Source organism: Lethenteron reissneri, chromosome 61, assembly GCF_015708825.2.
Source record: "Lethenteron reissneri isolate LAM-NWPU_2019-01 chromosome 61, ASM1570882v1, whole genome shotgun sequence".
In the NCBI taxonomy this organism is placed as follows: Eukaryota; Metazoa; Chordata; class Hyperoartia; order Petromyzontiformes; family Petromyzontidae; genus Lethenteron; species Lethenteron reissneri.
Genome location: NC_083839.1, coordinates 5378066 through 5405327, shown reverse-complemented (window position 1 = coordinate 5405327; position 27262 = coordinate 5378066). Strand labels below are relative to the sequence as shown.

The 27262-nt window shown below is 48.3% G+C and overlaps 1 protein-coding gene across 1 annotated transcript; it reads left to right on the top strand.

Moving 5' to 3' along the window:
- Window positions 1–1787: 1787 nt before the first annotated feature.
- Window positions 1788–26869, top strand: LOC133358348 (putative mediator of RNA polymerase II transcription subunit 26). The gene is made up of 2 exons (XM_061576628.1): window positions 1788–3408; window positions 25043–26869. Exon 2 carries the CDS (start codon window positions 25131–25133, stop codon window positions 26865–26867), a length of 1737 nt encoding a protein of 578 aa, XP_061432612.1. The 5' UTR covers window positions 1788–3408; window positions 25043–25130; the 3' UTR covers window positions 26868–26869.
- Window positions 26870–27262: the final 393 nt, after the last annotated feature.

Sequence of the window (27262 nt, the reverse complement as noted above, 5' to 3'; positions counted from 1 at the left end):
TCTGACATAAATGCGGGTTTAACTGTGTGTGTGAGCATCTGTCTCTGTGCGCGTGTCTCTGTGTGTCTTTGTGTGTCTTCGTGTGTCTCCGTGTGTCTCTGTGTGTGTCTCTGTGTGCGTGTCTCTGTGTGTGTCTGTGTGTCTCTGTGTGTGTGTCTCTGTGTGTCTCTGTGTGTTTCCGTGTGTCTCTGTGTGCGTGTCTCTGTGTGTCTCTGTGTGTGTCTCTGCGTGTCCCTGTGTGTCTCTTCGTGCGTGTCTCTGTGTGTCTTTGTGTGTCTCTGTGTATGTTTTTGCGTGTCTCCGTGTGTCTCTGTGTGCGTGTCTCTGTGTGTCTCTGTGTGTCTCTGTGTGTGTGTCTCTGTGTGTCTCTGTGTGTGTCTCTGCGTGTCTCCGTGTGTCTCTTCGTGCGTGTCTCTGTGTGTCTCGGTGTGTCTCTGTGTATGTTTCTGCGTGTCTCCGTGTGACTCTGTGTGCGTGTCTCTGTGTGTCTCTGTGTTTCTCTGTGTGTGTGTCTCTGTGTGTCTCTGTGTGTGTGTCTCTGTGTGTGTGTCTCTGTGTGTGTCTCTGTGTCTCTGTGTGTGTCTCTGTGTGTGTCTCTGTGTGTGTGTCTCTATGTCTCTGTGTGTGTGTCTCTGTGTGTCTCCGTGTGTCTCTGTGTGTCTCTGTGTGTCTCTGCGTGTCTCCGTGTGTCTCTTCGTGCGTGTCTCTGTGTGTCTCAGTGTTCATGTCTCTCAACGGCGGCAGTGCGAGGTGCTGGCCACCCACCCCGCGTGTGCCGTGCTACTCGCTAACAGCACTTGCCCCAGCAGTCTGTTACAGGCTACACGGGAGACCTTTGTCTTTGTGTCTCTGTGCGTGTCTCTATGTGTCTCTGTGCGTCTGTGGGCGGGGAGCGGCAGTGTTGTGGTGAGCGCGCTGCGATACGGTGACGATTACCTGAGCAAGGTCTTGGGCCTCCCCTAGGTCGACTCAGCCTCAAATGAGTACCTGGTGTGGTGTGTAGTAAACATCGGCACTGGGGAGACAAAGGCGGCCGGGCGTGGTGCTGGCCACCCACCCTCTCGTGTCCCGTGCTGGCCTTCATAGGTGCTCGCTGACAGCACTTGCCCCAACAGTCTATCTAGGCTATACGGGGCGTCTATGTCTTTGTCTTTGGGGAGCGGTGGCGCAGCGGTTAGCGTGCAGCGCCACGAACCCGGCGACCCGAGTTCGACTCCCGCTCAGGGCCAGCACCGGTGACGAGCACGCGAACTTGTCCTGGCCCTGCCCACAGGTCGACTCAGCCTCAAATGAGTGAGGCTGGTGCAGTGAGTAAACATCGCCAATGGGGAGACAAAGGCGGTCGGGCGTGGCGCTGGCGTCCTTCCATAGGTGCTCGCTAACAGCACTTGCCCCAACAGTCTGTTCAAGGCTACACGGGGGATATCTGGTAGTGATGATCCTTCTGGTGGGGGTGATGGGGGTGGTGATGATGATGATGATGCGTCTGATGACGGTGGTGATGGTTGATCATCCTTTTGGTGATGGTGGTGATGGTGTTGATGATGATGCTGATGATGGTGTTATGCCCACACGAGGAATCTTTGTCTTTGTGCGTTTGCATCTGCTTGTCTGTTGGTTTCTTGACAAACGCTGGGGGGGGGGTGGGGGGGTCTTCCTCCCGCTCCCCCTCCCCTCTCATCCCCCCCCCCCCACCACCTCCTCCCTTCTCTCCCCATGCCCCCACCCCCTCCTCCTCTCTCCTCCGCGGATTCATTCGCGAGTGGCACTCAGCCCGCGCCGAGTCTCTTCAGCGTCGTCCCATCACCGATCGCACTCCGCGCGTCAACGAAGAGCGAAGGGGGTCCCACAGACAACAGCCGTCTTGTGCGCTTGTAAACACGACTCTGTGTGTGTGTGCGTCTGTGTGTGTGTGTGTGTGAGTCTCTGTGTGTGTGTGTGTGTGTCTGTGTGTGTGTGAGTCAACTTTGGTGTGCGAGGTTTGAGAGATGTTAGTGGAGGCTCGCGACGAGAGAAGAGAGAAGAGCCTCCTTGGACAATTTGAAGAGAGGGCAGAGACGGCACGCGAGTGAGGAGCCTCACTCTCCTCTCTCTCCTCTCTCTGTGTGCCCGTGCGCTCGTGCGCTCACTCGCTCTTCAAGCACCACCGACCCACCGCCACCTCGTCTCTCCATCACTCATCACCTCGTCTCTCTATCATCTGGTTTCTCCATCACTTCGTCTCTCTATCACCCACCCATCACCTCATCTCTCTATCATCTGGTTTCTCCATCACTTCGTCTCTCTATCACCCACCCATCACCTCGTCTCTCTATCATCTGGTTTCTCCATCACTTCGTCTCTCTATCACCCACCCATCACCTCATCTCTCTATCATCTGGTTTCTCCATCACTTCGTCTCTCTATCACCCACCCATCACCTCGTCTCTCTATCATCTGGTTTCTCCATCACTTCGTCTCTCTATCACCCACCCATCACCTCGTCTCTCTATCATCTGGTTTCTCCATCACTCACCCACCACCCCGTTTCTCCAGCACCCATCACCTCGTCTCTCCATTACCTTGTATCGATTCACTCGCATCTACCATCATCATCACCACACTCACGCGCCACCATCATCATCAACGTTACCATCATCATCATCATCATCATCCGCAAGATCTCTTCTTCAACGAGCGCGTGGTTACAGCGAGCGAACATCGGTCCATCCGACCCCAGACTGCCCGCCCCAGGTTCGACTCCGAACCCAGCCGAGCCGGACCCAGACCAGACCCGGACCGGGCCTAACTGGACCTGGTCCGCACTCAACCGGACCCAACCGGACTCAACCGGACTCAACCGGACCCAACCGGACCTGAACCGGACCCAACCGGACCTGAACCGGACCTGAACCGGACCTGAACCGGACCCAAGCGGACTGGGACTGCATCCAACTAGAACCTGGACCGGACTCAACCCGAACCCGACCCAGAACCATGGGTACAGGCAAGCAACGCGGTCCGCAGAGTGGGTACTGGTCTTGAACCAGGGGCGCTAGGACCTGGGACCAAGACACGAAAGACCGGCGAAGCAGCACCACCACCACCATCATCATCACAGGAACCCAGGAACCCAGAATCAGCACCACGGACAGCGCCCAGAGACGGGGATTTTGAGTGACGGCTAGTCGGGAATTCGCTGAGCCGAACCACAGACCCACCAGAGCTGGATCCCAAAACTGAACTCCGCACCCCGAGGCCCCAGACCTTGGCACGGGGACCCCCTCGAGACGGCGGAACGCTGAGCCCGAGGAAGACGACGCGGCGTTACAGCCTGGACCCCCAGGAGCGAGGTCCCAGGAGACGCCTCGGGTCGCGATGCTGCGAGCGGCGCTGTGGTGGGCGGCGCTGCTGGGACGAGTGGGGATGGTAAGGGTGACGGTGTGCGCCCACGTTCGTTCGCTCACTCACTCGTCCATTCACTCATTCACTCACTCGTTCGTTCACTCTCGCGTTCACCCGTTGATCGCACTTGCTACATCGCTCATTCGTCCGTGCATTCACTCACTCGAGCGCTCGTTCACTCATCAGCTTGCTCACTCGTTCACACATTTACTGATTCACTGACTCATTCACTCAATCGTCCATTCACTCATTCATTCACTCTCGCGTTCACCAATTGATCGCACTTACTACATCGCTAATTCGTCCGTGCATTCACTCAAGCACTCGCTCACTCATCACGTGATTCATTCGTGCACCCGTGACTCACGAATTCACACATTCACCGTCTCGGTCACTCATTCCTTCACTCGATCATTCGGTTATTAAATAACTCATTCATTTATACATTCACTTACTCATTAGCTGACTCCTTCGCTCACCCGTAACTCATGAATTCACATATTCACTGATTCAGTCACTCATTCATTCACTCGATCATTCTGTTATTAAATAACTCATTCATTTATACATTCACTTACTCATTAGATGACTCGTTATCTCACCCGTGAGTCAAGAATTCACATATCCATTGATTCAGTCACTCATTCATTCACTCAATCATTCAGTTATTAAAATCACTCATTCATATATACATGAAGCTGATTGTATCAGCGAAACGTCGTACTACTCAAATTTCAAAATGCTGTTGATTCTCTCTTCAGCACACCGGTGGGCTTAAGAAGTGAATGATTTTGTCCTTTGAAAAACGTGACACATTTTTTACTGTTTGGCCGTGTCGGGTGGTGGAGGGTTACGACACATTTATAAATAACGCGATCTGACCCAAAAACCTATATTATGCATATATACATTCACTTACTCATTAGCTGACTCGTTCGCTCACTCGTAACTCATGAAATCACATATTCACTGATTCAGTCACTAATTAATTCACTCAATCATTCAGTTATTATAATCACTCATTCATATATACATTCACTTACTGATTAGCTGACTCGTTCGCTCACTCGTAACTCATGAATTCACATATTCACTGATTCAGTCACTCATTCATTCACTCAATCATTCGGTTATTAAATAACTCATTCATTTATACATTCACTTGCTCACTCGCGTACTCGTTCACTCACCTATGACTCAGTAATTAACGTTCTAATTAATCCACTTATTCAGTCACTCATTCATCTATTTGCTTCATTGTTTCTCTCATTGGCTTACTCGTTCCCTTCCTCATTACTCACTATTCCACTCACCCATTTACTTACTCATTGGCCTACTCATTTCATTATTTCATCTACAAATGCATTGACCCACACGCTAATTTAAGCACTCGTTCATTAATTTACTCATTTGAAAATTATCTTACTCATTCCCTTGCTATTTCACTCTTTCATTCATTCGCTCATCGGCTCACTCATTCGTTCACACATTAACTGACTCGTTCATTAACTCATTCCCTCACTCATTCTCTTATTCATTCACTCATCCAATCCCTCGTTCGTTTACGCCATCACTAAATCACTCATTCTGGTATTATATTAATCCCTTGCTCATTCAATTATTCCTTCATTCACTTACTCATTCACTCATTAAGTAACGTTTCAACGATTCATCCACACTCTCGTTCACTTTCTCATTCATTCATTCATTCATGGATTAACTGACCTAATAATTACCTTGTTCCCGTGTTCATTCAATTACTCGATCATTCGTTTATTCAATCATGCACGCTCTCATTTACGTCATCATTAGCTCATTCATTTACGTCATCATTAGCTCATTCATTTACGTCATCACATGCTCATTCATTTACGTCATCCAATGCTCATTCATTTACGTCATCACACACTCATTCATTTACGTCATCATTAGCTCATTCATTTACGTCATCACACGCTCATTCATTTACGTCATCACATGCTCATCCATTTACGTCATCATTAGCTCATTCATTTACGTCATCACATGCTCATTCATCTACGTCATCATTAGCTCATTCATTTACGTCATCCAATGCTCATTCATCTACGTCATCACATGCTCATTCATCTACGTCATCACATATTCATTCATTTACTCACTGATTCGCTTACTCGTTCATTCACACAATCACGTACTCACTGCCTCACTCACTTATGAACTAATTCACTTAACTCGTTGTTATTTAATTACAAACTCGTTCATTCACGCCATGACTAATCCATTTACTCACACGTGTCAAACCCTCATCCTGTGACGTATTCACTCACTCCTCATTAAACTATTCAAGCGCTCATTCGCTTATTCATATGTTAATTGCTTCGATGATTCACTTTTGTGTTAACTCACTTAATTCAATTTCGATGTTAAGCTTTCGTAACTGCAGGGATTCATATTCTTGGTTCTTTCGGTAAAGTCACGTAGAAGGGACAAAAAATTGAAACAATAAAATTCTCACGACTTTTCGATTGCAACACACCTGATGATGATTGCTTGTGTTGCAGTCGAAACGTCGTGAGAATTTTATTGTTTTATTTTTATTTTTTTATTATTTCCCTTCTACGTCACTTAATTAAGTCATTTATGAATTCACCCACGATCATTCGCTGACTCATAATCAGCTCAGGCATGCACTCATCAATTCGCGCATGCATTCATTCATTACATTACTCGTTCTCACACTCGTTCCCATAACTATTCGCTTATCCACTCATTTATTTGGTCATTCATTATATTCGTCATTCACAACTCATTCATATATTTACACTCACATTCATGTACTCATTCACTCACGCACGCACGCACTCGCTCACACACTCATTCCCACAACCATTCACTTATCCACTCATTTATTTATCCGGTCATTCGTGAAATAATTAATGCACGACTCATTCATTTATGAAGTCATAATTTCCGTTAATTCCTTCACTAACGCACGCAATAGTTCACTCGATAATTCACGTAAATCCTTCACTCACTCGTCCACTCATTCACTTATTTCTACATGAACTCATTCAATGAATAGTTACATAATCTCATCATATATGAACTCATTGGCTTAGGCCTTCACTAAACTCACTCACTGAATGATGGTCACCCTCCTTTGGACAGACCTGACCCCTTCCATAAGCATGTGAACACGCAATCGAAATGTAATAAGTTCAAACTATAACCAATTCAGCACAAGTCCTCGATGGATAGACTATTCCCCGCCATGGGAACGTGGAATGTCATCTCGGTTTCATTGCCGGCCACGGCTAACATCAGCGGCAGTTGAGCTCTCTGAGCCGTCTTCTTGGTTCTTTCGGTAAAGTCACGTAGAAGGGAAGTAATAAAATAATAAAAATAAAACATAATAAAATAAAATAATTATTTTATTTTATAATTATTTTATTTTATTATGTTTTATTTTTATTATTTTATTACTTCCCTTCTACGTGACTTTACCGAAAGAACCAAGAAGATGAATCCCTGCAGTCACGAAAGCTTTAAATCGAAACTCTCTGAGCCGGTCTTGGGTCTCCCCTAGGTCGACTCAACCTCAACACGAGTACCTGGTGCGGTGGTATATAGTAAACATCGCCACTGGGGAGACAAAGGCGGCCGGACATGGTGCTGGCCACCCACCCCCTCGTGTGCCGTGCCGGTCTTCATAGGTGCTGCTCGCTAACAGCACTTGCCCCAACAGTCTGTTGAGGCTACACGTGGGATCTTTGTCTTTGTGTGTGTGTGTGTGGGGTGGTGTCGCTGGTGGTTGTGGCATCGCAGCATTCACAGCGCTGCAGGATGAGTGGAGCTGAGTGGAGCTGCTGAGTGGAACTGTGTGGAGCTGCTGAGTGGAGCTAAGTGGAGCTGCTGAGTGGAGCTGAGTGGAGCTGTGTGGAGCTGCTGAGTGGAGCTAAGTGGAGCTGCTGAGTGGAGCTGAGTGGAGCTGAGTGGAGCTGAGTGGAGCTGAGTGGAGCTGCTGAGTGGAGCTGAGTGGAGCTGTGTGGAGCTGCTGAGTGGAGCTAAGTGGAGCTGCTGAGTGGAGCTGAGTGGAGCTGTGTGGAGCTGCTGAGTGGAGCTAAGTGGAGCTGCTGAGTGGAGCTGAGTGGAGCTGAGTGGAGCTGCTGAGTGGAGCTGCTGAGTGGAGCTGTGTGGAGCTGTGTGGAGCTGCTGAGTGGAGCTAAGTGGAGCTGCTGAGTGGAGCTGAGTGGAGCTGTGTGGAGCTGCTGAGTGGAGCTGAGTGGAGCTGTGTGGAGCTGCTGAGTGGAGCTAAGTGGAGCTGCTGAGTGGAGCTGAGTGGAGCTGAGTGGAGCTGCTGAGTGGAGCTGCTGAGTGGAGCTGTGTGAAGCTGTGTGGAGCTGTGTGGAGCTGCTGAGTGGAGCTGTGTGGAGCTGTGTGGAGCTGTGTGGAGCTGCTGAGTGGAGCTGCTGAGTGGAGCTGAGTGGAGCTGCTGAGTGGAGCTGCTGAGTGGAGCTGAGTGGAGCTGAGTGGTGCTGCTGAGTGGAGCTGCTGAGTGGAGCTGCTGAGTGGAGGTGCTGAGTGGAGCTGAGTGGAGCTGCTGAGTGGAGCTGAGTGAAGCTGCTGAGTGGAGCTGTTGAGTGGAGCTGCTGAGTGGAGCTGCTGAGTGGAGCTGCTGAGTGGAGCTGCTGAGTGGAGCTGAGTGAAGCTGCTGAGTGGAGCTGTTGAGTGAAGCTGCTGAGTGAAGCTGCTGAGTGGAGCTGCAGAGTGGAGCTGCTGAGTGGAGGTGAGTGGAGCTGCTGAGTGGAGCTGTTGAGTGGAGCTGAGTGGAGCTGCTGAGTGGAGCTGCTGAGTGGAGCTGCTGAGTGGAGCTGCTGAGTGGAGCTGCTGAGTGGAGCTGAGTGAAGCTGCTGAGTGGAGCTGCTGAGTGGAGCTGCTGAGTAGAGCTGCTGAGTGGAGCTGCTGAGTGGAGCTGCTGAGTGGAGCTGAGTGAAGCTGCTGAGTGGAGCTGTTGAGTGAAGCTGCTGAGTGAAGCTGCTGAGTGGAGCTGCTGAGTGGAGCTGCTGAGTGGAGGTGAGTGGAGCTGCTGAGTGGAGCTGAGTGGAGCTGAGTGGAGCTGCTGAGTGGAGCTAAGTGGAGCTGCTGAGTGGAGCTGAGTGGAGCTGAGTGGAGCTGCTGAGTGGAGCTGTGTGGAGCTGCTGAGTGGAGCTGAGTGGAGCTGAGTGGAGCTGCTGAGTGGAGCTGCTGAGTGGAGCTGAGTGGAGCTGCTGAGTGGAGCTGCTGAGTGGAGCTGCTGAGTGGAGCTGAGTGGAGCTGAGTGGAGCTGCTGTGTGGAGCTGAGTCGAGCTGAGTGGAGCTGCTGAGTGGAGCTGCTGAGTGGAGCTGAGTGGAGCTGCTGAGTGGAGCTGCTGAGTGGAGCTGCTGAGTGGAGCTGAGTGGAGCTGAGTGGAGCTGCTGAGTGGAGCTGAGTCGAGCTGAGTGGAGCTGCTGAGTGGAGCTGCTGAGTGGAGCTGTGTGGAGCTGCTGAGTGGAGCTGAGTGGAGCTGAGTGGAGCTGCTGAGTGGAGCTGAGTGGAGCTGAAATGTGGAGCCTCTCCACCAAATTGCACAACATCTAGACGGGTAGTTGTTTCTTGTTGTTGTTGTTTGTTGTTGTTGTTTGTTGTTGTTTGTTGTTGTTGTTTGCCACGGACGACATCAAAACTCCCAACACGAGGGTGTGGTGACGGTGACGATGCTGATGCCTGTTGGACGTCAGGATGAGGCCTTGGCCACGTGCGTGAGTGACGGGTGACCCCCAGTTTCGCGCTGCTGAGTTTGACCGATTTGTTACTAATTAAATCAACCTTTAGTCCACTATCACATCAACAAAGATCCCCCGTATAGCCTCAACAGACTGTTGGGGCAAGTGCTGTTAACGAGGAGCGCCTGTGGAGGCCGGAACGGCACACGAGGGAGTGGAGGGCTAGCACCACGCCCGGCCGCCTTTGTCTCCCCAGTGACCATGTTTGATTTACACTTCACCGGGAAATCATTTGAAGCTGAGTCGACCTAGGGGGGGGGGGCCCAGGACCTCTTTCAGATAATCGTCACCGGTGGTGTTGGTGGCTGTGAGCGGGAATCGAACTCGGGTGGCCGGGTTCGTAGCGCAGCGTAGCGCTAACCACTGCACCACCGCTCCCCACACTCACACACACTCACACACACTCACACACACTCACACACACTCACACACATTCACACACACTCACACACACTCACACACACTCACACCTACAGCCATCAATGCACAATGCATGGCATCCACGCACTCTTCTTCTATCTATATTATCTATATATTGTTATATCTATATATTATCTATATAGTATCTATATATTATCTATATATTATCTATATATTGTTATATCTATATAATATCTACCGACACAATTCACAGCCGTCCCCATTCATTTCTCATTTGAACTCTGAAATATATTTTTTTTATGGGACATTCCCATTTTTATTTTTTACATTTTCCACCCAGACAGGCGATAAGGCAACTCGTTGAGCCGTCACTTGTGATGGTCAGGTCGCTTCTGAAAAATACGTTAACAACTGAGTGGGCTTCACCTGGTAAGATAAAACATAGTTTAGTTGTTATTTTGTTATTTTGCTGTGCCTTTTTACACCTGATGAAGGAAGCTTGTGTTGCCTCCGAAACGTCGTGATTGATTATTTTATTTCTATTATTATTTCTATTATTATTTTAATTCTTCTACCTACGTGACTTTACCGAAAAAAACCTAAGAGTATGAATCCTTGCAGTCACGAAAGCTTCAAATCTAGAATAGTTTAGTAATGTATTTGTATCTATACTCTTTGGTTCTTATTCTTAGGTTTTTTTCGGTAAAGTCACGTAGGTAGAAGAATTAAAATAATAATAGAAATAATAATAGAAATAAAATAATCAATCACGACGTTTCGGAGGCAACACAAGCTTCCGTCTTCAGGTTTATATAAACGGAGTGGTAGCTTCTGCAATCTCTCATTTACTTGATACAGCAATCGTGCTGTGACGCTACCACCTGAAGACGGAAGCTTGTGTTGCCTCCGAAACGTCGTGATTTTTATTTTATTTTACTTTTTAATGTTTTACCTACGTGACTTTACCGAAAAAACCTAAGAATATGAATCATTGCAGTCACGAAAGCTTCAAATCTAGAACTCTTTGGTTCTGTCGGCAAAGTCACGTAGGTATAAAATAAAAATAACTTGTAATCTATATTTAAGCTACGTGTTTACCTTTTCTCTACTTTGCTCTCCTATCGTATTTTTGATATTATTTCTTGTTGTTACGTCCGAATGGACATCTGTGACCAAGAACGTTGTAGCTCATCGGATTCGTCTCCAGTATAAACACAGATTCTGATCATCGTGGCCAGGGAGGGTTCTGGAATCCTCGAATGGAGGATGATATCCCCTCGACAACAAACGCGATCAGTTGCACACAACGCGTGTGGGTTGATGACGACGACGACGACGATGGCGATGACGTCACAGAAAACCGATTGTGACGTAATCAATGATGTAATGAGAAAAGCCTCGATGGGTGTCATGGCCTTGGGAGCCGTGCCTCGGGATTTACAAACTTGTTGAGGCCACGTGTCAGACCCATAGCATCCAATCTCTCTCGCCGTGTTCGTTGTAAAAACATAATAACGGTGCGGACGTGTGTGTAGGTCGACTGAGCCTTGTACACGTGGACGTAGCGGTAGTGTAGCGGTCAGCGCTACGAACCCGGCGACCCGAGTTCGATTCCCGCTCACGGACACCAACACCACCGGTGACGATTATCTGAACCGGTCTTGGGCCTCTCCCCTAAGTCGACTCAGCCTCAAATGAGTAGCTGGTGCGATGTGTAAACATCGCCACTGGCGGAAGACAAAGGTGCCCGGGCGTGATGCTGGTCACCCACCCCCTCGTGTGCTGGAACTCAATCGATCATATCTGCATGATGATGATGATGATAATGATGTTGTTGTTATATTTGATACAAAAGCTGAACTTGGTTATTAAGAGCGACGTATGTACTTGCGAGGTTCCAATCAGTGGGGTGCTACGTGCCTGCCACCGTGACGTGTGGATCGAACGCACAAATGATGAATAAACTACAGAGATTTAAAGCGTTCGTGACTGCAGGGATTCATCTTATTGGTTCTTTCGGTAAAGTCGCGTAGAATGGAAGTAATAAAATAATAAAAAATAAAACATAATAAAATAATTCTTCTTGGTTCTTTCGGTAAAGTCACGTAGAAGGGAAGCAATAAAATAATAAAAATAAAACATAATAAAATTGTGAGAATAATTGTATTATGTTTTATTTTTAGTATTTTATTACTTCCCTTCTACGTGACTTTACCGAAAGAACCAAGAAGATGAATCCCTGCAGTCACGAAAGCTTTAAATCAAAATTTAATAAAATAATTCTCACGACGTTTCGGCCACAACGCAAGCAGCCGTCTTCAGGTGGAGAAAAGGTCTTACGACCTTACGACCTTTTCTCGTCTTAGGACCTTACGACCTTTTCTCGACCTTTTCTCCACCTGAAGACGGCTGCTTGCGTTGTGGCCGAAACGTCGTGAGAATTATGTTATTATGTTTTAGTTTTATTATTTTATTATTTTCCTTCTACGTGACTTTACCGAAAGAACCAAGAAGATAAACTACAGAGATGTAGTCTTCCATCTACAAGCAGAAGGATGGAGGTGAAGTTTTCTGCCTGAAATGCCTCCGACGCAGGATAAGCGAACACGTGGATGAGAAAAGGCTTTGGGCAGGAGAGACGTTAACACGAATCGAACGTAACACGCGCGCGCGTGTGTATATATACAAACTAAAGTATACATTGTAATTTGTTATTTTACCAGGTAAGGGCCACTGAGTTGTGTAGACATTTCGGCCAAATACAATAATTCAACAAAGCGGTTTATCGCGTGCAGATGTATAGCAGCCAAACACATTGGCGTACGCTCACAATATTATTCGTGAGAAAAATGTTTTGTTTCTGTGGTTGGGTTAGATCGCGTTAATGTAAATATGTCGTGCAACCCTCCTCAACACAACACAGACAATGAGTGGTTGGCTGTGTCGGGGCACCACGGTTGGCGAGGAGATGTTAACCACCTCGCCTGGTGTGCAGGTTGTCGTGGGTTCGATCCCGAACCTGACGCCTGCTGCTGTGTATTTGGAGTTTGCGTCTCTCTCTCTCATCATCATCATCACGGTGGCTAGGAGATGTTAACCACCTCGCCTGGTATGCAGGAGGTCGTGGGCTCGATCCCGAACCTGACGCCTGCTGCTGTATATTTGGAGTTTGCGTCTCTCTCTCTCCCATCATCATTACCATCATCACGGTAGCTAAGAGATGTTAACTACCTCGCCTGGTCTACATGAGGTCGTGGGTTCGATCCCGACCCTGACGCCTGCTGCTGTGTATTTGGTGTCTGCGTGTCTCTCTCTCTCATCACCACGGTGGCTAGGAGATGTTAACTACCTCGCCTGGTATGCAGGAGGTCGTGGGTTCGATCCCGAACCTGACGCCTGATGTATATTTAGAGTCTGAGTGTCTCTCTCTCATCATCATCATCATCATCGCGGTAACTAGGAGATGTTAACCACCTCGCCTGGTTTACAGGAGGTCGTGGGTTCGATCCCGACCCTGACGCCTGCTGCTGTGTATTTGGAGTCTGCGTGTCTCTCTTTCTCATCATCATCATCACGGTGGCTAGGAGATGTTGACTACCTCGCCTGGTATGAAAGAGGTCGTGGGCTCGATCCCGAAACTGACGCCTGCTGCTGTATATTTGGAGTCTGCGTGTCTCTCTCTCTCATCATCATTATCACAATGGCTAGGAGATGTTAACTACCTCGCCTGGTATGCAAGAGGTCGTGGGCTCGATCCCGAACCTGACGCCTGCTGCTATATATTTGGAGTTTGCGTCTCTCTCTCACCATCATTACCATCATCAAGGTAGCTAGGAGATGTTAACTACCTCGCCTGGTATGCAGGAGGTCGTGGGTTCGATCCCGACCCTGATGCCTGCTGTATATTTGGAGTCTGCGTGTCTCTCCCATCATCATCACGGTGGCTAGGAGATGTTCACTACCTCCCCTGGTATACAGGAGGTCGTGGGTTCGATCCCGAACCTGACGTCTGATGTATATTTGGAGTCTGAGTGTCTCTCTCTCATCATCATCATCATCATCGCGGTAACTAGGAGATGTTAACCACCTCGCCTGGTCTACAGGAGGTCGTGGGTTCGATCCCGACCCTGATGCCTGCTGTATATTTGGAGTCTGCGTGTCTCTCTCATCATCATCACGGTGGCTAGGAGATGTTGACTACCTCGCCTGGTATGCAAGAGGTCGTGGGCTCGATCCCGAACCTGACGCCTGCTGCTGTATATTTGGAGTCTGCGTTTCTCTCTCTCTCTCACAGTGGTCGCGTGGATTTTTCTGCGGGTCCTTCGGTGTTTCGCTCCACATTTGAAAAGAACACGCATCGAGGAGTATTTGTCTGCTACGAATGTCCACGTGATGATGAGCCACTTGAATGAGGTGTCATCTGTGGGCAGGTCGCTTCCGACAAAGAGTTGCGTAGCTCAGTGAGCCTTAGCTGGTAAAATAAAAATATATATCTAGTTCATACTCGTTGCTTCTTTCGGTAAAGTCACGTATGTAGAAAATAAATCACGACGTTTCGGGCGCAACACAAGCGTCTGTCAGCAGGAAAGCGTTCCCACCTGATTTAAATTTCGATTTAAAACTTCTTTCGTGACTGCAGGGATTCGTCTTCTTGGTTCTTTCGGTAAAGTCACGTAGAAGGGAAATAATAAAATAACAAAAATAAAACATAATAAAATATTTGATTTTGTTATGTTTTATTTTTATTATTTTATTACGTAATAAAATATTTGATTTTATTGTGTTTTATTTTTATTATTTTATTACTTCCCTTCTACGTGACTTTACCGAAAGAACCAATAAAATATTTGATTTTATTATGTTTTATTTTTATTATTTTATTACTTCCCTTCTACGTGACTTTACCGAAAGAACCAAGAAGAAGACTTACCCACCTGATGACGGACGCTGGTGTTGTGCCCGAAACGTCGTGATTTGTTTGATTTTCTACCCACGTGACTTTACCGAAAGAGCACAGAGTATGGATTCCTGCAGTCACGAAAGCTTCAAATCAAGATGTGGTTTATATAATTTAGTAAGATTCGTCACGCTGTGAACAGAACACGCCAATTAGTTACCACTTCAGCGCCACCGCAAGGATGTAGAGGTGGCCAGCACCACGCCCGGCCGCCTTTGTCTCCCCAGTGACGATGTTTACACACCGCACCAGGTACTCGTTTGAGGCTGAGTCGACCTAGGGAGGCCCAGGACCGTTTCAGATAATCGTAACTGATGTGGGCAGTGAGCGGGAAACGAACTCGGGTCGCCAGGTTCGTAGCGCAGCGCGCAGACCGCTACACTACCGCTCCCTACACACAGACACACACACTGACACATACACACACTGACACACACACACAGAGACACACACACTGACACACACACACACTGACACACACACACTGACACACACACACACAGACACACACACTGACACACAGACACACTGACACACACACGCACTGACACACACACACACACTGACACACACACACACACTGACACACACGCACTGACACAAAGATAAAGCCACATATCCCCTGTATAGCCTTAACAGACTGTAGGGGCAAGTGCTGTTAGCGAGCACCTGACACACACACACTGACACAAAGATAAAGACAAAGATCCCCCTATAGCCTTAACAGACTGTAGGGGCAAGTGCTGTTAGCGAGCACCTGACACACACACACTGACACACACATACAATCGGTGGTGCTTACGTAGTAAGGAAGTCACTGGGACCTACGCACTTTTAAATCATCTAGATTATGAACTAATTTATTTATAACTTATTTTAGTGTTCCGTTTGCTGAAGTTCAATATACACGCATATATAGGCACACACAGAGACTCATAGACTCACACAGAGACCCATAGACTCACACAGAGACCCATAGACTCACACAGAGACTTATAGACTCACACAGAGACTCATAGACTCACACAGAGACCCATAGACTCACACAAAGACCCATATACTCACACAGTGACTCATAGACTCACACAGAGACACATAGACTCACACAGAGACCCATAGACTCACACAGAGACCCATAGACTCGCACAGAGACCCATAGACTCACACATAGACCCATGTACTCACACAGAGACCCATAAACTCACGCATAGACCCATAGACTCACACAGAGACCCACAGACTCACACAGAGACACATAGACTATCACGGAGACCCATAGACTCATACGGAGACCCATAGACTCACACAGAGACCCATAGACTCACACAGAGACACATAGACTCACACAGAGACCCATAGACTCACACAGAGACACATAGACTCACACAGAGACCCATAGACTCACACAGAGACTCATAGACTCACACAGAGACTCATAGACTCACACAGAGACCCATAGACTCACACAGAGACTCATAGACTCACACAGAGACCCATAGACTCACACACAGACTCATAGACTCACACAGAGACACATAGACTCACACAGAGACCCATAGACTCACACAAAGACCCATATACTCACACAGTGACTCATAGACTCACACAGAGACTCATAGACTCACACAGAGACCCATAGACTCACACAAAGACCCATATACTCACACAGTGACTCATAGACTCACACAGAGACTCATAGACTCACACAGAGACTCATAGACTCACACAGAGACCCATAGACTCACACGGAGACCCATAGACTCACACAGAAACCCATAGACTCAGAGACCCACAGACTCACACGGAGACCCACAAACTCACACAGAGACCCATATACTCACACAGAGACCCACAGACTCACACAGAAACCCACAGACTCACACAGAGACTTATAGACTCACACAGAGACTCATAGACTTATACATAGACTCATAGACTCACACAGAGACCCATAGACTCACACAGAGACCCATAGACTCACACAAAGACCCATATACTCACACAGAGACTCATAGACTCACACAGAGACACATAGACTCACACAGAGACCCATAGACTCACACAGAGACTCATAGACTCACACAGATACTCATAAGCTCACACAGAGACCCATAGACTCACACAGAGACTCATAGACTCACACAGAGACTCATAGACTCACACAGAGACCCATAGACTCACACAGAGACCCATAGACTCACACAGAGACCCATAGACTCACACAAAGACCCATATACTCACACAGTGACTCATAGACTCACACAGAGACACATAGACTCACACAGAGACTCATAGACTCACACAGAGACCCATATACTCACACAGTGACTCATAGCCTCACACAGAGACCCATAGACTCACACAGAGACCCATAGACTCACACAGAGACACATAGACTATCACAGAGACCCACAGACTCACACGGAGACCCACAAACTCACACAGAGACCCATATACTCACACAGAGACCCACAGACTCACACAGAAACCCACAGACTCACACAGAGACTTATAGACTCACACAGAGACTCATAGACTCATACATAGACCCATATACTCACACAGATACCCATAGACTTACACAGAGACCCATAGACTCACACATAGACCCATAGACTCACACAGAGACTCATAGACTCACACAGAGACTCATAGACTCACACAGAGACTCATAGACTCACACAGAGACTCATAGACTCACACAGAGACCCATAGACTCACACAGAGACCCATAGACTCACACAGAGACCCATAGACTCACACAGAGACCCATAGACTCACACAGAGACCCATAGACTCACACAGAGACTCATAGACTCACACAGAGACTCATAGACTCACACAGAGACCCATAGACTCACACAGAGACCCATAGACTCACACAGAGACCCATAGACTCACACAAAGACCAATATACTCACACAGTGACTCATAGACTCACACAGAGACACATAGACTCACACAGAGACCCATAGACTCACACAGAGACCCATATACTCACACAGTGACTCATAGCCTCACACAGAGACCCATAGACTCACACAGAGACCCATAGACTCACACAGAGACACATAGACTATCACAGAGACCCATAGACTCACACGGAGACCCATAGACTCACACAGAAACCCATAGACTCAGAGACCCACATACTCACACGGAGACCCACAAACTCACACAGAGACCCATATACTCACACAGAGACCCACAGACTCACACAGAAACCCACAGACTCACACAGAGACTTATAGACTCACACAGAGACTCATAGACTCATACATAGACCCATATACTCACACAGAGACCCATAGACTTACACAGAGACCCATATACTCACACATAGACCCATAGACTCACACAGAGACTCATAGACTCACACAGAGACTCATAGACTCACACAGAGACTCATAGACTCACACAGAGACTCATAGACTCACACAGAGACCCATAGACTCACACAAAGACCCATAGACTCACACAGAGACCCATAGACTCACACAGAGACCCATAGACTCACACAGAGACCCATAGACTCACACAGAGACTCATAGACTCACACAGAGACTCATAGACTCACACAGAGACCCATAGACTCACACAGAGACCCATAGTCTCACACAGAAACCCATAGACTCACACAGAAACCCATAGACTCACACAGAGACCCATAGACTCATACAGAGACCCATAGACTCACACAGAGACTCAGAGACTCACACAGATACTCATAAACTCACACAGAGACCCATAGACTCACACAAAGACTCAGAGACTCACACAGATACTCATAGACTCACACAGAGACCCATAGACTCACACAGAGACCCATAGACTCACACAGAGACCCATAGACTCACACAGAGACCCATAGACTCACACAGAGACCCATAGACTCACACAGAGACCCATAGACTCACACAGAGACTCATAGACTCACACAGAGACCCATAGACTCACACAGAGACCCATAGACTCACACAGAGACCCATAGTCTCACACAGAAACCCATAGACTCACACAGAAACCCATAGACTCACACAGAGACCCATAGACTCATACAGAGACCCATAGACTCACACAGAGACTCAGAGACTCACACAGATACTCATAAACTCACACAGAGACCCATAGACTCACACAGAGACTCAGAGACTCACACAGATACTCATAGACTCACACAGAGACCCATAGACTCACACAGAGACTCATAGACTCACACAGAGACCCATAGACTCACACAGAGACCCATAGACTCACACAGAGACCCATAGACTCACACAGAGACCCATAGACTCACACAGAGACCCATAGACTCACACAGAGACTCATAGACTCACACAGAGACCCATAGACTCACACAGAGACCCATAGACTCACACAGAGACCCATAGTCTCACACAGAAACCCATAGACTCACACAGAAACCCATAGACTCACACAGAGACCCATAGACTCATACAGAGACCCATAGACTCACACAGAGACTCAGAGACTCACACAGATACTCATAAACTCACACAGAGACCCATAGACTCACACAGAGACTCATAGACTCACACAGAGACCCATAGACTCACACAGAGACCCATAAACTCGCACAGAGACCCATAGACTCACACATAGACCCATGTACTCACACAGAGACCCATAAACTCACACATAGACCCATAGACTCACACAGAGACCCACAGACTCACACAGAGACACATAGACTATCACGGAGACCCATAGACTCACACGGAGACCCATAGACTCACACAGAGACCCATATACTCACACAGAGACCCACAGACTCACACAGAGACCCACAGACTCACACATAGACTCATAGACTCACACAGAGACCAACAGACTCACACATAGACCCATAGACTCACACGGATGATCCATAGACTCACACAAAGACCCGCAGACTCACACAGACACCCATAGACTCACACAGAGACCCATAGACTCACACAGAGACCCATAGACTCACACAAAAACCCACAGACTCACACAGACACCCATAGACTCACACAGAGACCCATAGATTCACACAGACACCCATAGACTCACACAGAGACCCATAGACTCACACAGAGACTCATAGACTCACACAGAGACACACAAACTCACACAGAGACCCATAGACTCACACATAGACCCACAGACTCACACAGAGACTCATAGACTCACACAGAGACCCATAGACTCACACAGAGACCCATAGACTCACACAGAGACCCATAGACTCACACAGAGACCCATAGACTCACACAGAAACTCATAGACTCACACAGAAACCCATAGACTCACACAGAGACCCATAGACTCACACAGAGACCCACAGACTCACACAGAGACCCATCGACTCACACAGAGACCCATAGACTTACACAGAGACCCACAGACTCACACAGAGACCCATCGACTCACACAGAGACCCATAGACTCACACAGAGACCCACAGACTCACACAGAGACCCATCGACTCACACAGAGATCCATAGACTCACACAGAGACCCATAGATTCACACAGACACCCATAGACTCACACAGAGACCCATAGACTCACACAGAGACTCATAGACTCACACAGAGACACACAAACTCACACAGAGACCCATAGACTCACACATAGACCCACAGACTCACACAGAGACACATAGACTCACACAGAGACCCATAGACTCACACAGAGACCCATAGACTCACACAGAGACCCATAGACTCACACAGAGACCCATAGACTCACACAGAGACCCATAGACTCACACAGAAACTCATAGACTCACACAGAAACCCATAGACTCACACAGAGACCCATAGACTCACACAGAGACCCACAGACTCACACAGAGACCCATCGACTCACACAGAGACCCATAGACTTACACAGAGACCCACAGACTCACACAGAGACCCATAGACTCACACAGAGACCCATAGACTCACACAGAGACCCATAGACTCACACAGAGACCCACAGACTCACACAGAGACCCACAGACTCACACAGAGACTCATAGACTCACACATAGACTCATAGACTCACACAGAGACCCATAGACTCACACAGAGACCCATAAACTCACACAGAGACCCACAGACTCACACAGAGACACATAGACTCACACAGAGACACATAGACTTACACAGAGACCCATAGACTCTAACAGAGACACATAGACTCACACAGAGACACATAGACTCACACAGAGACCCACAGACTCACACAGAGACTCATAGACTCACACATAGACTCATAGACTCACACATAGACCCACAGACTCACACAGAGACCCACAGACTCACACAGAGACCCATAGACTCACACAGAGACCCATAGACTCACACAGAGACCCATAAACTCACACAGAGACCCACAGACTCACACAGAGACCCACAGACTCACACAGAGACCCATAGACTCACACAGAGACCCATAAACTCACACAGAGACCCACAGACTCACACAGAGACCCATAGACTCACACAGAGACCCACAGACTCACACAAAGACCCACAGACTCACACAGAGACCCACAGACTCACACAGAGACCCATAGACTCACACAGAGACCCATAAACTCACACAGAGACCCACAGACTCACACAGAGACCCACAGACTCACACAGAGACCCATAGACTCACACAGAGACCCATAAACTCACACAGAGACCCACAGACTCACACAGAGACCCATAGACTCACACAGAGACCCATAGACTCACACAGAGACCCACAGACTCACACAGAGACCCACAGACTCACACAGAGACCCATAGACTCACACAGAGACCCATAAACTCACACAGAGACCCACAGACTCACACAGAGACCCATAGACTCACACAGAGACCCATAGACTCACACAGAGACCCATAGACTCACACAGAGACCCATAAACTCACACAGAGACCCATAAACTCACACAGAGACCCACAGACTCACACAGAGACTCATAGTTTGTTGTTCTTCCCCCGCACCTCCACTTAGCGCAGTTGGCTACGTACGGTGCGAAAGAAGTCCCACACACACACCTTGTCACATTCTATTCACATCGTGGCAAACCTTACCACTTGTCTGCGTCGGGTGGAGGAGGGTGTACGGCACATTCTTATTTACGCGATATAACTCCAATTTGTGTTTTGCATCTATATTTATGGATATTTTGTTATTATTAAAATCACAAGTAACAATCAAATTGTTCAAGTATAGTAAGAGGAACCTGGGGCGACGTTGACAAACGTGTCAACCCACACGGTTCACCCCGTATTCTTCTATAGGGGAATCAAGTTCTGGGGTCTACACGGCGTACACCCGTTTCAATACGAGCCACACAAATGTGTTTGTCTATTTCTTTGTGTTTCTCCCCTTGTGGTGATGGGACTTTGTAGGATGAGCGTTGAGATGTATAAGGGCACGGGGTGACCACTAAGGTCTGAATTGGTCTGTAATAAGGTAGGGCACTGATAAGGGGTTAACAGCTATGTAGTGGTGAGTGTACTAGTGTTGAGTGTACTAGTGGTGAGTGTACTAGTGGTGAGTGTAGTGGTGAGTGTAGTGGTGAGTGTACTAGTGGTGAGTGTAGTGGTGAGTGTAGTGGTGAGTGTACTAGTGGTGAGTGTAGTGGTGAGTGTAGTGGTGAGTGTACTAGTAGTGAGTGTACTAGTGGTGAGTGTACTAGTGTACTAGTGGTGAGTGTAGTGGTGAGTGTACTAGTGGTGAGTGTACTAGTGGTGAGTGTACTAGTGGTGAGTGTACTAGTGGTCAGTGTGTGTAGTGGTGAGTGTAGTAGTGGTGAGTGTACTAGTGGTGAGTGTACTAGTGGTGAGTGTAGTGGTGAGTGTGTGTAGTGGTGAGTGTAGTAGTGGTGAGTGTACTAGTGGTGAGTGTACTAGTGGTGAGTGTACTAGTGGTGAGTGTACTAGTGGTGAGTGTAGTGGTGAGTGTACTAGTGATGAGTGTACTAGTGGTGAGTGTAGTAGTGGTGAGTGTGTGTAGTGGTGAGTGTAGTAGTGGTGAGTGTAGTGGTGAGTGTAGTGGTGGTGAGTGTACTAGTGGTGAGTGTACTAGTGTACTAGTGGTAAGTGTACTAATGGTGAGTGTACTAGCGGTGAGTGTAGTGGTGAGTGTAGTGGTGGTGAGTGTGCTAGTGGTGAGTGTACTAGTGGTGAGTGTACTAGTGTACTAGTGGTAAGTGTACTAATGGTGAGTGTACTAGCGGTGAGTGTAGTGGTGAGTGTAGTGGTGGTGAGTGTGCTAGTGGTGAGTGTAGTAGTGGTGAGTGTGTGTAGTGGTGAGTGTAGTAGTGGTGAGTGTAGTGGTGAGTGTAGTGGTGGTGAGTGTACTAGTGGTGAGTGTACTAGTGTACTAGTGGTAAGTGTACTAATGGTGAGTGTACTAGCGGTGACTGTAGTGGTGAGTGTAGTGGTGGTGAGTGTGCTAGTGGTGAGTGTAGTGGTGAGTGTACTCGTGGTGAGTGTAGTAGTGGTGAGTGTAGTGGTGGTGAGTGTACTAGTGGTGAGTGTACTAGTGGTGAGTGTGCTAGTGGTGAGTGTAGTGGTGGTGAGTGTAGTGGTGAGTGTACTAGTGGTGAGTGTAGTGGTGAGTGTACTAGTGGTGAGTGTACTAGTGGTGAGTGTGCTAGTGGTGAGTGTACTAGTGGTGAGTGTACTAGTGTACTAGTGGTGAGTGTAGTGGTGAGTGTACTAGTGGTGAGTGTACTAATGGTGAGTGTACTAGTGGTAAGTGTAGTGGTGAGTGTACTAGTGGTGAGTGTACTAGTGGTGAGTGTACTAGTGGTGAGTGTACTAGTGTACTAGTGGTGAGTGTAGTGGTGAGTGTACTAGTGGTGAGTGTACTAATGGTGAGTGTACTAGTGGTAAGTGTAGTGGTGAGTGTACTAGTGGTGAGTGTACTAGTGGTGAGTGTACTAGTGGTGAGTGTAGTGGTGAGTGTAGTGGTGAGTGTACTAGTGGTGAGTGTAGTGGTGAGTGTACTAGTGGTGAGTGTACGAATGGTGAGTGTACTAGTGGTGAGTGTACTAGTGGTGAGTGTAGTGGTGAGTGTACTAGTGGTGAGTGTAGTGGTGAGTGTACTAGTGGTGAGTGTACGAATGGTGAGTGTACTAGTGGTGAGTGTACTAGTGGTGAGTGTAGTGGTGAGTGTACTAGTGGTGAGTGTACTAGTGGTGAGTGTAGTAGTGGTGAGTGTGCTCGTGGTGAGTGTACTAGTGGTGAGTGTGCTAGTGGTGAGTGTACTAGTGGTGAGTGTACTAGTGGTGAGTGTACTAGTAGTGAGTGTAGTAGTGGTGAGTGTAGTGGTGAGTGTAGTGGTAGTGAGTGTGCTAGTGTTGAGTGTACTAGTGGTGAGTGTACTAGTGGTGAGTGTAGTGGTGAGTGTACTAGTGGTGAGTGTACTAGTGGTGAGTGTACTAATGGTGAGTGTGCTAGTGGTGAGTGTACTAGTGGTGATTGTCTATTTGCTTGTGTTCATCTCTTGTGATGATGGGACTTTGTAGGAGCTGTATCAGGGCCACGGGGTGACCACGAGGGTGTGAGTTGGTCTGTAGTAATGTCGGGGGGGGGGGGTCTTGGTGGGGGTTGAAAACTCGTCCGGGAGCACCTCCACGGAAGGAGACGGAGCCGTGAATTACCCCCCCCCCCCCCCAGTGCCCGATGATCGTAGTAACACACAAGTAGATACAAATGCTACGGGTCCCGCACTTTCAAGGGCCCCGCGCTAAACGCTTTCAAGCTATCAATTCCAGTTCAGTGATTCTGCACTTGCTCTATTACTATAGTACTATACCGCCTTCAACTGTTATGAACGACTGGGCGTTGAAGTCACTTAGGTAAAAAATAAAATAAATTAAAACTAAATTTAATCAGTGATTTATAAAATAAATGAAAACAATCAGTTTTTTTAATATAGTTGTTTTCATTTATTTTATTTTAATTTTTGCCTACGTGACTTTGCCGAAAAAAACAAAGAGTATGAATCTTTGCACTCACGAAAGCTTCAAATCTAGAATGGGTGTTTAAGGTTGTCGATTTGCCATATTGTCTGGCTGTTTCTACACATCACACCACGATGACGACGACGCTAATTCTGCGTGAACAACACGAATGTTCATCTTCTTGGTTCTTTCGGTAAAGTCACGTAGAAAGGAAGTTATAAAATAATTAAAATAAAACATAATAAAACAATTCTCACGACGTTTCGGCCACAACGCAAGCAGACCTGGTCTTCACCTGAGGACGGACTGCTTGCGTTGTAGCCGAAACGTTGTGAGAATTGTTTTATTATGCTTTATTTTTATTATTTTATTATTTCCCTTCTACGTAACTTTACCGAAAGAACCAAGAAGATGAATCCCTGCAGTCACGAAAGAAGCTTTAAATCGAAATTATTTTACTATGTTTTATTATTTTATTATTTCCCTTCTACGTAACTTTACCGAAAGAACCAAGAAGATGAATCCCTGCAGTCACGAAAGAAGCTTTAAATCTAAACACTAATGTTGTGTGCGCTGTGTCTGCGCCAGGTGGGTGGTGGTGGTGGTGGACTGAGCTCGCCACCGGCCTGGGGTGACGTCGCTTCGCCAGCCGAGTCCGCTTCGAGTGCCGGGCCGGATGATCAAGTCGCCAGCGCCGGTCCCTACGGTCCTCTCCTCCTCGATACCCATCAGCAGCAGAATCATCATCAGCAGCAGCAGCAACAGCAGCAGCAGGAGGATGATGGCGATGTTGATGGTCACGATCAACGTTTACAGCAACAGCAGCAGCAACATGATGATGGCGATGTTGATGGTCACGATCAACGTTTACAGCAACAGCAGCAGCAGCAACATGATGATGGCGATGTTGATGGTCACCGATCAACGTTTACAGCAACAGCAGCAGCAGCAACATGATGATGGCGATGTTGATGGTCACGATCAACGTTTACAGCAGCTACAGCAGCAGCTCAATCAGAATGAGCGGGGAGATCAACATGAGCATGAACAGACTGAACGTGATCATCATCATCAGCAGCAGCAGCAGCATCACTCTTATCCGCAGCAGGGATATCTTCTCCAGCAAGATCAAGATGAGTATAATGATTATGACGGTGGTGGTGGTGGTGGTAGTCAGCAGCAGCAGCAGCATCACGATCAGCATCTCCTGCATCATCATCATCATCTTCTTCTTCTGCGCCGTCCGCAAGGCCCCGAGCTGACGAACTTTCTGTCTGGGTCGCGGCGTCTCGCCGTGCAGGGCCTCGCACGCACCACGGGGCCTCTCTGGGGGTGGCTCTCCTCCTCCACTCATCATCATCAGCAGCAGCAACAGCAGCAACAGCAGCAGCAGCAGCAACAGCAGCAACAGCAGCAGCAGCAACAGCAACAGCAGAATCAGTATCAGCAGCAGCGGCAGCAGTTGACTCAGTATGATCATCAGCAGCAACAGCAGCAGCAACAGCAGCAGCAACAGCAGAGTCAGTATCAGCAGCAGCGGCAGCAGTTGACTCAGTATGATCATCATCAGCAGCAGCAGAATCAGTATCAGCAACAGCAGCAGCTACAAGAGCAGCTGCAGCCACAGCAGCAGCTACAGCCACAGCTACAGCAGCATCTACAGCCGCAGCAGCAGCTGCAGCTACAGCCACATCAGCTACAGCAGTTACAGCAGCAGCTACAGCAGCTACAGCATCAGCAGCAGCATCAGCAGCAGCAGCAGCAGCTACAACAGCTACAGCATCACCATCAGCAGCAGCATCATCATCAGCAGCAGCTACAACAGCAGCAGCAGCTACAGCAGCTACAGCCTCACCATCATCAGCATTATCATCAGCAGCCAGGCCAGGCGCGTTCGCGTCCGCGGCGTCGCCCCATGGTGAAGACGGGCCGCTTCAAGAAGATGTTCGGCTGGGGCGACTTCAACTCGAACATCAAGACGCTCAAGCTGAACCTGCTCATCACGGGCAAGATCGTCGACCACGGCAACGGCACCTTCAGCGTCTACTTTCGCCACAACTCCACGGGCCACGGCAACGTTTCGGTCAGCCTGGTGCCTCCTGCCAAGGCGCTGGGCTTCGGCGCCGCGACGCAGCAAGCGACACTGGTCGACCCCAAGGCATCCAAGACGTTCAATTGCCGCGTGGAGTACGAGAAGGTGGACCGCGCCAAGAGGACGTCGCTCTGCAACTTCGACCCGACGAGGAACTGCTACCAGGAGCAGACGCAGAGCCACGTGTCGTGGCTCTGCTCGAAGCCGTTCAGCGTCATCTGCATCTACGTCGCCTTCTTCAGCACGGACTACCGGCTCGTGCAGAAGGTGTGCCCCGACTACAACTACCACAGCGACTCGCCTTACTACCCCACCGGCTAACGCCTGCGAGTGACTCTCTCGATGATTGTCTCGAGAGAGAGAGAGAAGGAACGTGGTGGTGGTGGTGGGTCGCTGGGTAGGTCAGTCTCGGTATGTGAGTCTCGCGGTGGCGTCACAAAGGGAAGGGGGAGAGAGGCAGTCGGAGAGGGACGCTTGGACGAGATGACGTGCTGCAGGGTCGTGGTCGTGGTGGTGGTTGTGGTGGTGGTGGTCGTGGTGGTGGTGGTCGTGGTGGTGGTCGTGGTCGTGGTGGTGGTGGTCGTGGTGGTAATGCGCGGTGGCTCTTCAAGGTCCCGACGTGACCGTCATTCATTCATTCACTGGTGAAGGAACCTCCACAGACGTCACCGTCTCGTATCCACCACCATCACCATCATCACTACCACTACCACCAC

Excerpts from the sequence above, each read along its gene's own strand:
- LOC133358348 (XM_061576628.1), top strand. The coding sequence starts at position 25,131 with ATGATCAAGTCGCCAGCGCCGGTCCCTACGGTCCTCTCCTCCTCGATA.